The sequence below is a fragment of the Pollicipes pollicipes genome, unplaced genomic scaffold, assembly GCF_011947565.3.
Source record: "Pollicipes pollicipes isolate AB1234 unplaced genomic scaffold, Ppol_2.1 Scaffold_6138;HRSCAF=7277_pilon_pilon_pilon, whole genome shotgun sequence".
NCBI classification, from domain to species: domain Eukaryota; kingdom Metazoa; phylum Arthropoda; class Thecostraca; order Pollicipedomorpha; family Pollicipedidae; genus Pollicipes; species Pollicipes pollicipes.
Window position 1 is genome coordinate 18,247,299 of NW_023596818.1, and position 17,278 is coordinate 18,264,576.

The window sequence follows — 17,278 nt, forward strand, 5'->3', positions numbered from 1 at the left end:
TTACGGCATGCAACGAATCCTCAAACCAGGTTAATGCACGGCTGAGACACTAAAATCGGTGAATGGCGCATCTGCGGCATACACCACAAATACTGTTTCCCGTTGGTTTCTATTCCTCCAATGTCTTCCTGGCGATTGTATGCCACAAGCTACGATCCTGAGACGGGATATGCACATTCAATGCTTGAACACCCGAAAAATCTGCTCAACCACACCCACTGTGTGCTAACCCATCCCACTTCACATTTGAATTTGCGGCCGTGCTTTGAAGCCCACTTGGTGCTGCCAAATTGACTCCCCCAAACCAAACATAAATATCCCTTCATTCTACAGAGGAAAACTACTGAACATCGCTACCTAAGCGTTGTTGGGGTGGGGGAAAGGTGGCACACAGGGCTGACAAATGGCTTACTGAATGTGACTTCCAAGAAACTGATTTGGCTTATTTTATCTCTGCAAATAAGGCCACTGCAAGTAGCACCAGGTGGCCAGCGCCATGTGCGCGAGATCGATCGTCGTGAAATAGTGTTTTCGTGAGGCTTTCGAAATAAGTCTGTACCGCTAAAGGTCATGCTGGTGCCTGTATCTGTCTTTTCAGTTTTGAAGTTTTCGTCTGGACGGAATGAGGGGAATGTTCCACATTTGAAGATGTTGAAGCAAGCATCAGATATGATGAAATAAGCACACTTAGAACTATTTCTTGACTTTTAAGTGAAAAGCCTGCTCTTGACGGCACAATTTCTCAGTTTAGTAAATATGCTCCACAACACGTCATTTTTTGATTATGTCATCATACCTTGTACAATATTGATTGAGAGTCGATTGACGGCCATTATATCTGGGAAGCGTGCTCACGAACGCTAGATATGAACAATTAGGAAATCATGTTTTTCATGGCCTTGATGGCCACATGGCTTATAAAACGACAGGAATCTAAAGACACTATCATGCCGTCATGGATGCCTTGGTGACCTGGAAGAAGTCTTCTCGAAAAATTCTGTCCATCTTCGTAAGCGTTTAGCTCAGAAACTAGAAGAGTTGGGTCTTAAGAAGGGCGGGGCTGTGACCTGTGCCAAATGATCTTCAATATGGCTATTTCAGTCCAAAACCACATAGCGATGCGGAACACTCTCTTTAACAGCTAAAACAACGCGGACAGCATAGAGTTTACCTTTACTGTTCCAGTTCCACCACCAGATGTTCGTTGCCTGTTAGCCAACGCTTGGTGTAAGCTGCCGGGCCGACGCCGAGCCGATCACGGAGATCGCAACGCCGGGCGTCGAGGTTTTTGTTGCTAATATTTGCGAGTGTCTATGTCCAAAACTACGCTACATGATTTGTCTTGCCCATTCTGCTATTCGCTTATTCTCGCTATTGTTATTCTCGTCAGCTAATTCTGACTAAATGTTGAAAATTTCCAGGTAAACATGAGGTGGCCTTTTTAAAGAGTGTTGCACATTCATATGGGATGTTTACCTAGAATAGCTATTTTGAAGGGCATGCCGTGCGGTTCACAGCCATGACCCTTTTAAGACCAAAATTCCCAAGTGCCTGAGCTACACCCTCGCGAAGATGTGCAGGCTTTCCTGGGGAGACTATTTCAGCTCACCCAAACATCCATGACGCAATAATGACATCATTCATATCCTGCCATTCCAGAATCCATATGGCGGCTAAGGCAAAGAAAAATACAAATGTCGAGCCACTCATATCTGGCATTCGTGACAACGATTTTCAGATATAACGGCTGTCAAATGGCTGACAATCAATGCTGCGCAAGGAACGATGACGTAATGGAACAATGACCCATTGAGGAATATATTCACTTTACAGCGCAAATCTTTTGTCTAGAGCATTCTTTTTCACTTAATAATATAACAGTGGTTGTAAGTGAACTTATTCCACCATACCTAATGCTTGCTTCAATGTCTCTAAATGTGAACCATTCCCTGTAATCCAAATTTGTGTGGGTATGGGTTTATCGTATGCCCATACCTGTTAATGACAATATGGGCCTTTAAAACGTTGCCGCCGATACACGTGGCACGGGCACTGGTATAAGATAAAGCGTTATCTATGTTGCTTGAGGACAAAACCCGAAATAAAGGCCCGTTACCGAACATTCCTTTCCCCCATGATTGTCTGGCGTTGCCTCACAAACATACCATTCGGGGGTTTGGGCATGAGATGCCTGTGATTTGCATACACTTCGTTATTGATGTTCCCTGACAGCCTAAGCTGTATCAGCAAGATTAGATGGCATTCATCTCATCTTTCGTGGAAGCGAAGTGCCCAAAGCTTCTTCACTGACTGCTTCCGGATTTGATCTGTGGGGTTTGCACACATCACCTTAAACGTAAATGTGATCAGTCTCCATGTAAAAGTATGGTATTCTTCTCCGTAAAAATAAAGCATGATATATGGCCAACACCGGCCAAATATTGGACGAGTAAAGGCAATAAATCGTTCGGCGTGCACGTACCTTGAATAGCTTTATCTGCTTCAGCTTTATCGCCATGCGTCCTAAATCATTTTCAGAATCTCACACAAAATTCAGATGCGAACCGAAACCGTCAACGCTTCATGTAAAACGGTATCATAGACCATGGTGCTCTTGGTTGGATGGGTGTCTTGGGGCCAATTTACTTGCCATTTTCCAGGCCTGCAGTCCCACTAGGAATTATGCGACATGCCGTATAAAATGTATATTCGCATCATTAGTTGGTACACAGCTCTGTAATCCTCTCTACTCATAGCACTTAGATGAAGTTCATTCATACACAACGTCGCGAGATAAGCCTAGCATCAAATTCAAGTGTTCTTACCTACTCGCTTACTCTTTCCTGGCACCAAACGCGTCTGCTGTTACGGAACATGCTCAGCATATTGCATTGGTCCACGCCGTCTACTCACTGAGGCGTTCAAAACACAGCCCTGTGTGTGAGGGACCGAATCGGATGAATATTGTCTGGAACTGTTTTGAACCATATAACACTTTCTAACAATTGGAAACCCTATTCTAAACATCGAGATGGGACGTGATAGCGTACCGATCTCAGACAAGACCCCAAAAACATACACTTGTAAATTCAGCTGAATACAACAGCGCACATCGTCTGGCGTGAGCATTGTGTTTCGGCGCTACGGCGTCTATGAAGATCATCTTCCGGCGTTACGCTTGTGTTGGCCGCAGACCGGCGACATTCGCGCGAAGCTTGAACGCCCAACAACCATAGGACGGAATCATGTTGTTGATCACAGGTGCTTCTTGTTTTAAAACATCCACAATGTCCACGTCACTTTCAGCGCCATTACTGCCAGCAAGGGCGCAAACGTGTACTGCAGGTTACCGGGGCCTAATCTGCTTTGTCTGCTATTGTGGTCAACGTGTGAAAGCGATCCAGCCTCCTCTCGCAGAAGAATACTCCGACTCCGACCAACAGGCCGCAATGGTGGCCACGCCCGTGGCTGCGAGCATTGCTGTAGCAAATAAATGAAAACTTCGCGTCCCCCTGGCTCATGGCCCGTAGCACATAGCTCGTAGCACGTAGCTCGTAGCACATACGCACTCCGAACAAAAACAGCACCAGGACACCAGCCGCGGCGCTGCGACTTGACGCGCACTGCACTGCCACCGGTGGACCTTCGATTCCACGCCAGCGCTTCACGCCGGTCAAGTGCACGCAACGGATAAATGCTAGAACGTTAGGGCGTCGCCTGATCAAGTCTGAGCTCGCTAATGCTGGACCATCCAGCCGACAGTGGCCTCGTGGCACCGCTGGAGCCCCTCAGAAGGCACCACCGCCATGCGTGTCTCTGCAGCTGTGGAGATTGCTCGCGAGCCATGGGGCTGGTAGCAAGGAGTGCTTGAACGGACATCGCCACCGATATACTGGCGCAAATACCAACCACATTACCGCTCTTCAGAGGACGTATACGATTTCTACTTGCTCTTTCCCACACTGAAGCCTTTCGAACTCTGACCCATGTGCGAACTTGCCGTCTCGACACATTGTCTGCGACCTCGCGTACCTGCCGACTGGGGCTGCACACACCCCACCCGTCTCCAGGCATGGATACCATCTCAAGCGCTCGCGCAGTCCATCTGCATCTCGCCCCGGCTCATCTCCCGGGTGGAGCCGTCGCGACCGTGCAGCCGGTTTGGACCCGGTTTATCTCCTGGGCGAAGTTGTCGAAAGCAGTGCAGATGATTGGAACCGATTCATGTCAAGGGCTGAGATGTCGGTGTCGTGTAGCTGGTTTGGACCCGAAGCATATCCAGGGCGGGGATGTCGGAGTCTTGCAGCTGGTTTAGACCCGTTCCATCTCCAGGGCGGGGTTGTCGCGGCCGTGCAGCTGGTCACGCCTCAGCAGCTGCTGCTGTACAGCCAGCAGGCGGCGCCTCGCTTCCTTGTCTCCCGGACCCCAGCTGGGCAGCGGCCGGAACGCCTGGCCAGGCTCCTGCAGACACGGGCGCCGGTCAGATCAGGTCAAGTCAGGTCAATTCAGGACCAGGCTAGGCGCAGATCAGTTCAGGGGCACGCGCGGGTAGACCTGATCTGCTGACTTGCTACAGAGTGCAGACCAACGGATCAAGATCACTTGATGTGCTCCACGGGCACTGTGAAATTTGCTGCCAGTTGAGGGATTTGCTTCGCACGACACTGGTTTGTTTGGAAATAAAAGTAGCGTTTACTGGTCCCGTAATTCGTTTGTTCTCTGGAATTGTCCAAAGACCAGGTGATGAAGATCTCCTTTCGTTATCAGTAATATCCGCGTGCACCGACTATTTGTAACGCAGTATGACTTCAACTCCCTCTCGTTGGTATTTCTGTGGTATGTACTAATTGACACCATGACTGAGAGAATGCACTGCCGTTGATACCAGATTCCAAATTATACCTTACTTAAGTGACCCTTCTCATCGCAACCTACGGGTTGACAACATCATGGGATGTTGAAGAGCTATCATATCACAGTCCAATTAAGTTCCAGACTCATGACCTTTCCCTCCCAGTTGATTAGCCTAGCGGAAGCGACCTTTATTGTTCCATGCACTCGCCAAACTCCTACATATACAAGACGCTGAGTGTTCACGGAGCAAACATCTCTCTCCGTTCGTTCCCTCTGTTCGTCCTCACGCAGACGCAGCCATTGGCGCTGAGCGAGCCTCTACTTACGCCCTTGCACGTGTGGTAGAGGAGAGCGCCGACGCCCCAGACGGGGATCTGGACGATGGAGACCCCCGCCAGGGCCCAGCCGACGCCCACCGCCCATTCCGGGTACACGTAGTCGCCGTACTTGGGCGCTTCGTACTCGTACATCGCGTATGCGAAGATGGCCTGCAACAGTGCAAGGGTCGAGGTGACGTTGGTTTGAAGTGGCGATCTAACGCGCAGGGTCCTGTGTTCTTCCATCTCCAAGCTGTTTGTGCTGTTTGCAAGAGTAACTGGAGGTCAGGCGTTGTCATTTCGAGAGATTGTCAATTCCATGCCAAAACGATTTGTTGACAACGCCGCACGCATAGTCAAAGATTTGGTCTTATTTTGGTGCAGAACTGCACCGAAAAAAAACACAGAGAATAAAAACGTCACAGGCAACAGCGTTTAGCACCACCGTGAACAAATGCGAATTGCGTGAGGCGTGGTGATGCCAGGAGCCGCAGCTGCCCGGTAAGAGAACACCCACCAGTCTCACTCCAGCCAGCCAGCCAGAACTCACCGCAAGCATCAGCGGCGCAACGAGCACCCAGCAGACGAGGAAGTACATGCTGGGCCGGTAGTTGATCATGAATTGGATGTTGTCCGAGAAGCGCTTGACGCCATATATCCACATGATGCCAATCAGCTCGAACACAGCGATCAGCATCACGCAGAGTCCGCCAAACGTGTCCATCAGGTGCAGAACGTACGGGCCCGACTGCCAGCAGCGCACCGCCGTCACAGGGCCGCGCCGAGCAAATGGCCTGGTGCTGGGCTACTCTTAGATGGATCACAGGCCTCATCAGTTATAAGGGCAAAACAATTAACTAGCTTAAGAAGCAGACGCCTGCACATACTTTGGACACATAGAATCAACGGTCACCACACCTTTTTTATTAGTTGTTGCAGAAAACCAGCTGACAACTTCGCCCCATATTATCATCACGTGACCGCACTGGATTCTCTTTCGGGTTATCGACACGTTTAAAATTGTATGCAAGTTTCTTTTCCGCCAGAATCTCTGTCATATAACCAAAAAGCCCAATAATCCATACCAGGAATCCCATCCACATGCTAAAGACTGCTTTTCGCCCAAATATTTTCACAGAAAGATAACAATAGGAACTTCTTCCTCCGTTCTTTCTTCGATATAATCCCATTATGAAGTCTTACCTGAGAGACGCAGGGCAGACCAAGGAGAAAACAGGAACTGGAGGCTACCAACGTGACCAGAGCCTTCCAGTTCCGTGTGGACGGGAACGAGTCGTAGATGGCCGTTGTGACGGTTTCCAGCAAGGCAAACTGCCAAAACGATGCGTTGGTTTTGGGATGTTTTTTTTTGGGGGGGGGGGGGCGAGTGGGCATGGTGAAACAGCACAGAGACACGACATAACTGTGTATGGCAATAAATGAACAATGCACAATTTCAATGAATGGCATCTGTTGGGAATTCGTGGATGCGTTGCTGCATAACACAGATTGTGTTATGTGCATAACACAGATTGTGTTCTGTGCATAACACAGATTGTGTTCCGTGCATAACACAGATTGTGTTCGGTTTGGTGCTTTTAAAGATCACGACATCGAGTTGTATGTGGGGTGATTAGCCGCTAGCAGCGCCGCAGCTGCAAACTGACAGACAAATATCCTCCCAAACACACCTTCAAAGCGCATTTTTATTGCCCAGTTCAAAAGGTGCAATTGCGAAACGCAGCACTAATGGCTGCCTTTCTGTAAGGGAAAGCTTACGAAACAAAGACAGAGTTCAAACGTTATCAGTGACCAGGAAATTCACCATTTCCCTTGGCACTGGGCCAGTCTCCCAGCCAGTGTCCACCCCGTACCGCACTCACCTCCGAGTCCAGGCCGAGGGTGTAGAGCATGACGAAGAACAAGATGGACCAAAGCTGCCAGCCGGGCACGCCGCCTATGGCCTCGGGGAATGCGATAAATGCTAGGCCCTGGCCAGACTTCACCACCTCGTCCACCTTAACGCCGGCCGACTGGGCCATCGAGCCCATGATGCTGAAGATAGCCACACTGGCGATGATGGATGTGACGAAGTCCAGCGAGGATATCACCATTGAGTCGATGTGCACCTTGTTGTTGAACTTGTTGTACGAGCCGAACATGATCAGGCCGCCCCACGAGACGCTTAGTGAGAAGAACATCTGCTCGGCTGCCTTCTGCCATACCTGCGAGGGGTCACCAGTAGGTCGCAGGTCAGACGATTTGGAAGTCATTCCCATCGGTCACAAATATTCGCAAGATATATGTCGGATACGAATCCATATGGCGAAAGCGGCGAATAGCTTCGCTTATAGTCGTCCAAACGTCCTGCCAGAAGCAAACAGGTTTTTCACCCCCTGGAGCATACTAAAAATTAAGAGCAGTATAAGAGCAACAGTCGCGTAAAACATCAGGACCGCAATTGTAATGAGTTACTTCTGTTATCGTGACCCAGCGTGGCAAAATATCGAACCAGTGCGACAAATTAGGTTATCAGTCTTCCACAAAACTGCCGCCCAGTGGCGGATATTTGCTCCAGCTGCTCACAGTGATGTCCTTGAGCTTCTCCCACTCGGGGATAAAGAAGAACTTGATGCCATCAATGGCCCCCGGCAGGGTGCAGCCGTAGGCCAGAATGGCGATCAAGAAGACGTACGGCGCCGTGGCCGTGACGTACACCACCTGTAGGAACAGACCGCCTCGGTCACAGCCTAGATGCGGAGCAAGCATCAAGAGACGCAGGGCTGGAGAGAAAGAGAATGGGAGGAGAACGGGAGAGGCTGAAAAAGGAAGCCAGGGTAGTGATAAAGAGAGAGTGAAGAAGTAGACTCGAGTAGAGAGGGGGGAGAGGTGAGAGTGAGGGAAAGAAAGAGAGAGAGAGAGAGAGAGAGAGCGGGAGAGAGAGAGAGGGAGAGAGAGAGAGAGAGAGAAAAAAAAGTCACCTTAAGAAAGTGACCTTTCACAAGTATTTTGGGCATGCCTGTTTTTTTTAGGTGTTTTTTGGTCTTCAAAAATATTCAGTTTAATGCAGACAAATGTCCTACAGGCTGTCTGTCACCTTTGGAAGTTATCACCGCTTATGCAGCGTCGCTTAAATCAGCTAGCATAGTAGGCATTCTAAGCGGTCACCCCAACTGAACGCTGATGTCCACTACGAAGCTCTAGCTTACCTTGCCGGAACTCTTGACACCCTTCATGAGGCAGAAGAAGACGATGATCCAGGAGAGGAGCAGGCAGAGCGTCAACTGCCAATTCATGCCCCCGATGTCGCCGGGCGTGTCCAAGCCGTCTCCCAGGCGCAGCACAAAGTGCCTACAGACAGTTCGTTTCAGCGTTACAAATGGAAATGCTCCTGGGTGGCAGCAACACCTTCAGCAGTCACCACTTCGACAGTTTCTTGGTTTCCAGCATGCACCACATTAAGTGGGCTTACGGAGACGCTTCTAAAAGTTATGCTTGCCGTCGGTGCAGCAGTTTTATTGGTTACTGCACGAGCATAGTAGGCAACGCAATGGGAAAGAGCACAGAACCGGTTTCAGTCAAGTTCCGTTGTTTTCTTTGCGTGGTGTTGCGCGGCAAGGCAGACTAAATGGCTCCATCCAAACTCGGGGAATACTTATCTAGTGCGTAGCACGCGATGGGATATGGTTACACAAGTGAGAGATATCAGGCGAGGGGAGCAGATTAGTGATGCGAAAGTGGACCGTGCGCAGCGTGATCTCCACAGCCCGTCTAGCAGGAAACGGAAGTTTCACACCGTCCCGATTGCGATGCCGCCGAGTGGAGAAAATCCAGACCCATTCAGGGGGCTGCGCCGCATCCGACGAGCTAATCAACCGCGCGATCACGACTGAAGGCCGTCCTGAATAGACGCAACGCTCGGGTCATGGGAAAGCTTCAAAGCGGAGGGCGCGAAAGCGAAAGCGTCTTCGTGGATCGGACAGCACACCCGGTATGGACTGCCCCGACTCTTAGTTGTGCGGCGGCTTCACGTATGCTGTTGACATGGCACTTAATGTTAGGGTTGCGTTCAAAGCACAGACTTGCGATGTGTTCTTGTAGTTCAAAACTATATAGATTCAGCATGAGATTATCTTGACCTTTGCGACCGCCAGAGATTGGCCGGAATTCACTCATAACGAACGCTAATGAAGTTGTCATTGCTGAATAAGCAAATTACCAGCATTATTTGCATTGAAAAGGTTCCGTCTGTCAGCCAATCGCATGGGTGAATGACATTTCGTGTGGGTTGACTAGTTTCATTCTTTACCAAGATCCGATGCGATACAATCCCGATTTCATTATCTTTGCTGTGATTCCTTTCAAATATCTGTCATGGAAACCAAAGCATCGAGCCAACACGTGCATACGAATTTCGCCGTCCAAAGGTAAAACCCCACATGCTAATTTTAGCTATTTGGACTTTTTCCTGCTGCCTGATTCCTCTACTGATCCTGAATTCGGCTATTCAAACCACCAGTTGAAATTTTGGAAAAGTTTTAGCCATTTTTTAGCCAAAAGTTGTGAAAATTTCAACTATTGGTCTAAATATCCGACCTCAGCATCAGAAGACAAATCAGACAACACAAAGACGCAAAATTCCCACGATAGACATATGGGGTTTTAACTTTTGACAGCAGAATTAAAACGAAGCTTGCTCCTGCCGGACTCCAAAACAGCAATATTCTTACTTTCAGCAATATTGTGAAAGCATTTGCGTTCCAAACAACAGGAGCAGTGCCGATTCAAAAGGTGCATTTGAATTCGGCAATGACTTCCATGCAACAACCAACTTGTCTGGTTAAATATGTTGCATTGCCATGAACTGATACCTTACAACCCTCCGCCGGCGAAGAGTTGTTGACCCGCGCCCGGTCGGGGCAGTTGACCTCTCCTACGGTTTTTTAAGCACGGGTAAAAAAAACGAATGATCGCAGCAGCTCAAACCTTTCAGTACCTGTTAATCTATCAAGTTGACATCGCTTATGCAAATTTGAAGCTTTACTCTACCAACATCAGTGACCTAGGTCAGGATTGCCAAGCATTAGTTTTAACTGTAAGAGCTACAGCCTTCAGACCGGAGCGCTCAACAGCGGCGGCTCTCATCGAGATATTTGGACCTATTTAAAAACCATTCCCGATTTCTTTTCACCGACATTCGCAGAAAGCTGCCGCATCCTGCTTGATGTGTGTGTCTGCTGTGGCTTGCTCTTGACGCAGTTATGATTTTGCAGCGTTTTTGACGTTTGCTCGAGTCGTGCGTGAGGAGATCATGCTAGTGGTACTTTCATTATGGCTGTGTCTTCGTTCATAACATTGTGACCGAAAACAAAATACAAAGTGTCGATGCTCCGATCGTTCAGAATTTGTTGTATCTAGAACTTTTTATTCCTAATCGTCTATTGGCTCTGTCCACATACGACTAAAGGAAGATTTTGATAGGTTGAATTCTTAAACCGAGGGTGAACTGCAAGGGTTGGGGATCTCAACAGCGTGTCCAAGAATGCGTCAATGTTCGCCTCGTGCTCATGGAAGACGCCACTGGAGGAACGCCACATGAAATTGGGAGGGAGGGGGGGGGGGGGGGGGGGCAAAGGGATCCGATAGTAGTCTTAAAATCGAAGATCATGTGTATGGTGTAGTAGAAAAGGATAAGTCTAACAGACCCTCTTGTCCATCATCAAGCGGTGGTGGTGATCGTGCTTGCTTTGCCTGCCGCGAACTCACTTGAAATATTGTTCCGCCGCTAGCTCCGTCTTGTTGTGGCAGTCGACGCCCTCCGTGAAGTTTGTGATGTTTCTGGACTCGAGGAACTTGCAGGCCGGGAAGGTCACGTTTCGAACGAAACAGTTGTCGTCCGCAAACGACTCTGGAAGCCAGTCCAGCTCCGTGTAAATGCCGTAAAAGGGTAAACACATTCAGCGTGTCCTGAACGCCAGTCGTTCGTTGCCGCCAGTGGCAAAGCGGTGTCAATCGTCGCATGCAATGTAGCCAAGATGTTGTCAGAAAGCTCCGGGAAATCTTTGAGGCGACAAATCTTTAGCTACAACTTAAATAACAGGGGAAGTGTGCTGGTTTTGTCCGCTGCAGAATATTTAACTCATCACTTACCGTGACAGTCAGACCAAGGAGCGGAGCCACCTTGGAACGAGGCAAACGTGAAGAATAAGGTGTAGGCCATGATGACATTGTAGTAGATGGCCACGATCAGCGATACCACCACCATTGCCGCACCAACGCCTGTGAGGGTGAAAACAAGCCATCAAAATGGGCATAACGTAAAGAGTAATAAATAGCAAATGCACACAGATTTAGAACCATGGTGACCGGAAAGCCTCTCAGGTATTTTTCAGGCATTATATGTTTCCGAGTAATGTAAGACTGTAGCTAAAGCTAATTAACGCAGCAATAGCTAAGCATCGTAGTCATACCTAAGTAACGTAGCCATAGCTACGTTACCGTAGTCATAGCTTACCAGCAGCGTAGCCAAGTAACGAAGGCACATAAACGTTGGTCAGTGCGGGATAAATGACCAACGTCAACTCCAGGTCGACCGAAGGCGAGATGGTGCTACCAAACTCATTATGTTACCACGCTGAAGTTCTCAAAATGGAGGTAAACATCACATGCGGGCCTTTTTAGCAGCGATTTTAAGTAACTAAGAAATCCTTTTAATAACGGCTGTCTGGCACAGGCGATTTAATGCCCACAGCCTATTACCTACCTTAAGTCATTAAATCCATGTGCCGCAATAGCTCCATTTTTCATAGCGCCAATACAAAATATATCCCTCCTTTCACGACCCTGAAAGCAGACTACACGCTGCCAACAAAAGCTGTTTAGATGCGATCACAACTCACCGTAAGCAGCCAAACCTTTCGCTCACCTTTCTTGTGGCTGCTCGACTACGTGCACTTGCCTTTCATGATGGGTGCCATGCTCCACATGGACATGGGTCCCAGCTGGCTATATTGGCCGATTGCTGTCTCCATCAGGTACATCGGCTTTCCCACCAGGACCAAGATGATGATGTAGGGTATCAGGAAGGCACCTGTCGCACCAAAGAACACGTGCGTATATTGGTTTGTCTCTTATCTTTGCCTGGTTTTGGGACAGCACTACTTCTACTCAAAGTGATTTCCATTTAGTCTTCTAACGTAGGTTGCTATATTAATAAGCAATGCCCAGACATGCCTTGGCCACATCCTTGAACACACATTATCGCTTGGTAACGTTGCATATGGAACTTTCTGCAAGCATACCCCAAAATACAATATTTGGGCACGTTTGACACGCAAGGGCAGCATTTTAAAAACGTTGGCCAGTACATTCTTCTTCAGGTCATTGAACTTGGTTCAAAATGTTTATCGGCACTACAGCTAAGAGCAGCTCCAGGGAAAGTGTAGCTGAGCATTAAACACTGCAGCACAGAGAGCTTCAGCTGATCTCAGGTATCTACGTCTCCAGTGATGTATTAATGCGTCACCACAACGTACAGCCGCCTTAGAGCACGGTCCCGGCGTCACGCCCCGCCCCAAACCGTGGCGTCACGGCCCGCCCCAAACCGTGGCGTCACAGCCCGCCCCAAACCGTGGCGTCACGACCCGCCCCAAACCGTGGCGTCACGACCCGCCCCAAACCGTGGCGTCACGACCCGCCCCAAACCGTGGCGTCACGGCCTGCCCCAAACCGTAGCGTCACGGCCCGCCCCAAACCGTGGCGTCACAGCCCGCCCCAAACCGTAGCGTCACAACCCGCCCCAAACCGTGGCGTCACGCTCCGCCCCAAACCGTAGTGTCACGGCCCGCCCCAAACCGTGGCGTCACACCCCGCCCCAAACCGTGGCGTCACACCCCGCCCCAAACCGTAGCTTCATGGCCCGCCCCAAACCGTAGCGTCACGGCCTGTCCCAAACCGCAGCGTCACGGCCTGCCCCAAACCGTAGCGTCACGGCCCGCCCCAAACCGTAGCTTCACGATCCGCCCCAAACCGTAGCTTCACGGCCCGCCCCAAACCGTCGCTTCATGGCCCGCCCCAAACCGTAGCGTCACGGCCTGCCCCCAAACCGTAGCGTCACGGCCCCGCCCCAAACCGCAGCCCCAAACCGTGGCTCTCGCGGACCACGCCAGAGACTCACCGCCGCCGTTCTCGTAGGCGAGGTAGGGGAAGCGCCAGACGTTGCCGATACCGACCGAGAGGCCGACGCAGGAGAAGACAAACTCCCACTTGGAGCCCCACTGGCCGCGGTCGTGCTCTTCCGGCTCTATCTCCGGAGCCACCTCCACCGGCTCCAGCGAACGCTGCGGGATGAGAGGAGTCGGTTGCATGGGCCGAAGCGAGCGGTGCGACTCGTGGGAGCATGACGGTCAAAATGCTGCTTGTTGGCAAGCGCTATGAAACGCGTAGTCCTCAAAAGAGAGGTCTGTTTTTCGGTTCTGGCGCCGCTTCATGGAATGCATCCATGTTTGATTGGTTTTAATTTGCCATACATTCATTTTTAAGTAATAAGGATTCAACGTGGATGCAATGGTTACATTGCATGTATTTCATGGCTTACGCTTTTCAATACCTTTTCAATATTGCGGCCGAACCACAGGTACTACTTATGTGCGTCACTGGCTACGAAGAAGGCTGCGACAGCAGCGTGCAGGTGCCGCTTCTAACTTGTTTTGCTGTGTGATACTCGCTCGATGCATTTGATTTCGATGTGAGCGGAAGCAAAAACCAGTCCAAAGCGGACTAATGGCCTGTAGTCAATAAAAAAATTGACACATGGATGACACCGAACAATGCGTTCGAACCTAATGCCTTTGGCTAAAAACGCGGCACAAATACTAGGCCAATCAAGAATCGGAAGTGTCCATGGTAACCTAACCACAACGCGCAGGAGACCACGCTAAGAGGTTGAGTGTCTTATCTAATCTGCAAGTTGGCCAGATGTTTCGCTACTCGGATCAAAAGCTGCTGGATAGGGTTCTGGGTGGGGAGAATTCGGGCGTTCCTTTACAGCGAACTCTTATAGATGTGGCATTGTATGTCGCTGACGCCTATAGGGTCGGTGAGAATGTTTCCTCCTGTTATCTCCCCTGCCCTGCGAGGTTACCCCATGATGTTGACACTGAATTATCAGTGATGCAAAGTTCAGCAGGTAGTCAGGGGCGTCACTCTGTATACCTTCGGGGTCTTGAGCCCTCCCCCCATGCTGACTTGAGCTCCCCCGCAATGCTCTTCTGAGCCCCATCAATGCATATGAGCAAAGAGAAAATACTCGGCCGAATAAATAAAGAAAAGCTATCTCAGCTATTTTAAACTTAATAACAGGCACCTGAAAACATCGATATTAGTGTCGTGTTAATTTTGTACCTAGTAGCATTCTGTATGACCTATTTTGTTGCCATGCCAGCTCCTTCACATCTCAAGCCAGTCTGCAAATTTTTAACAGGTTCTCAAATGTTAACACCTGGATTAGGACAAAGAACAGTGGTCTGTAATGTGCGGCAGCATTGAAAGTATAGAGTGGCTCAGCATGGCTGTGGTGTCATGCAACACGATCAGTGGCTGCGGCAGTCATCTAGTCATCTATAGCCCCGTACTAAGATCTAGTAAATGCGTTTTCCGCTAACTACTCCCCATTGCAAGCTTTTTACACAAGGCAACTCACATTTACTTGGAATAGGAAGCGATTCCTCCGCCGGATGGACCCACAGAACATTTAAAACTTTAAACCTTTTCCCGTGTTGTAATGTCCAGCACGCATGTTCAGGGTGACAGAAATCCAGAAAAAAAAATCCGGCTGGGGGTAGTTAGGTCAATCTTTTCTGCTGAGCTGTCTTCCCCCTTCCCCTCCCCCCCCCCCCCTACCGTCTTTTAGAAAGTGGTATCCCGGCAGGTAGTGCTTTGTTGTACATGCCAGAACAGGGTGTTTGATGTGTGAGCGCGCTGAAAACCAAAACAATGACAACTATCTAAGAAGCGGTCGCCAAGCACTTCAAGAACCGTGCCGACAAATCATCACTAATGAGGAATCGCCACTGCTGAGGCCAAGCCGAGCCGACACAGGAAGCTCTGTCCTCCATCGGCCACCCTCAGCTGGACGTCGTTGACCCACAACCGAAACTAATGACCGTGATGTCGCAAGTCTTGGCCACCGACCAGCGCACGCCAGTCGTGTGCGCGGCTTTTCGCGGTGACGAATGCCTGAAGCGTCGTCAAGATGCCTGTCTGGCCGTGGCGGGCGCAGCCGCGGAAGTTCCGACGCGTTCCGACGTCGTCATGGCAACAGGCAAGCACTGAAACGTGCTGAACGCAGCATGCCGGGCAAAATCGTGACGTTGGTGTTAGAGCGCAGGATGGGACTGTAAAGATCACGCTTTACCAGCGATGTCGTGAATAAAGGCTTGGGAACAGTCCGTGATGTCCATACAAGTGTATGACACTGTCGTGCTGTGTTGGTGGGCCTGAACATCATTGGTTTGAAGAAGTTCCTGGATCATTGGGCTGTTGAGCCAAAGTGGGCTGCGTGGCAAATGCGTTGATGTGCAGGAAATGTAGTAATGCCTAGTGATATCAAAAGTACTTTGATGTCAAAGAAAGGGGCATGTTAAGTCCCCAATCCTATAACTTAAAGTTCATAAATCCCGGCATGTTAAGGTCATTAGTCATGTTATGTTGGGGTTATCAATCCTGTAATCTTGAAGTCACTAACTCTGTTCCAGAACTCATATGCATTTAAACCACTCATTGTCAACGGCCCGGGCGGCAAAGTGATTGCTCATAAATACGGCTGGATTTCAAGAATTGTCTAATAACATCATCTACTGGGGGCTTTTTGCGCATCACTGCAGTGAAAATGAACAGTTCTGCCTATCCAGCATCGGCATTCGTTGTCGCAAATCCAGTGTGCGTTTTCACAGCGTGGACATTGCATCACGCCATGTCTCGACATCATCAGCGCAATGTTGCCATTCAAATAATAGAGATGTCCAGCGATGAGCGTGTACGAGCATGCAGCATTGCCACGCCGACAGGTGTAAATGCACGCGACGTGGTAAACGCTCCTGTAAACACACATACAGACCATTGTTCAATCCTGCACACAGCATGGGGTCACGGACTTGAAGTCTCACCTTCCCGAGTTTGTCGCCGTTGGCGTAGGCTGGGACATAGTTGTTCTTCCAGGACGAGCCCGGCACAGCATGGCCGTTTTTGTCGGACATGTTGCCACTGAGGTTCGGCGGCGTCGGTTCACTGCTCTTCCGGTAGCTCACGAACTGCGCCGGGTCCTGCGGACGGCGGCAGCAGGTGACGATGATGCTCCTGCCGCAGTTACATGTTGAAGGCAGGGGGAAGTTTGAGGCCTTCGCGGGTCGAGTTAAACCATGCGTATGAACCGAACATTGCACAGCATCAGGGTTGTAGTATAAGAATAGAACTGAGCTGGACACATACTGCCATGGTGGATGGAGATATGCTATCAGCGAGCGCTGAATGCGTGCGCTGTGTTTTATATTTTTGAGTGGTTGAGGTGATCAAAAATGACCTCTTATTTTGTAGCTCCCAGGACGAGTAGGCTCATGATTCTAAAGTAAGGTTCCAAATTTGTCACGTCCTTGCCAGCCATCGATATGTGGATGTTACGGTATATTGCATATATCATACGAAGGAAACGTGCGTAAGGCATCTGGAAACCCCAGTAGCTGACACATACACACACCACACACACACCACACACAACACCACCACACCACACACACACAACAACACACACACCCACCCACACACACCCACACACCACACACACACACACACACACACACACACACACACACACACACACACACACACACACACACACACACACACACACACACACACAACACACACCCACACAACCACACACAACACACACACCCCACCACACACACACACACACACACCACACCACACACACCACACACACACACACACACACACACACCACACACACACACACACACCGAATGGCACAAAAGACAGTTAAAATCAATCTCTACACATCACGCACAGCTGATATGTTGCAATGGTTAGGC

At 49.7% G+C, this 17,278-nt stretch overlaps 1 protein-coding gene across 1 annotated transcript; it reads right to left on the reverse strand.

The window, feature by feature from the left end:
- Positions 1-2,696: 2,696 nt before the first annotated feature.
- On the reverse strand, positions 2,697-16,489 carry LOC119106419 (sodium- and chloride-dependent glycine transporter 2). Its single transcript, XM_037230064.1, has 12 exons — positions 16,337-16,489; positions 13,348-13,510; positions 12,130-12,261; positions 11,322-11,450; positions 10,938-11,079; positions 8,381-8,522; positions 7,758-7,892; positions 7,055-7,396; positions 6,375-6,503; positions 5,722-5,919; positions 5,181-5,342; positions 2,697-4,461 (listed from the first exon to the last, which is right to left on the reverse strand). Exons 1-12 carry the CDS (start codon positions 16,424-16,426, stop codon positions 4,312-4,314), a joined length of 1,914 nt encoding a protein of 637 aa, XP_037085959.1. The 5' UTR covers positions 16,427-16,489; the 3' UTR covers positions 2,697-4,311.
- Positions 16,490-17,278: the final 789 nt, after the last annotated feature.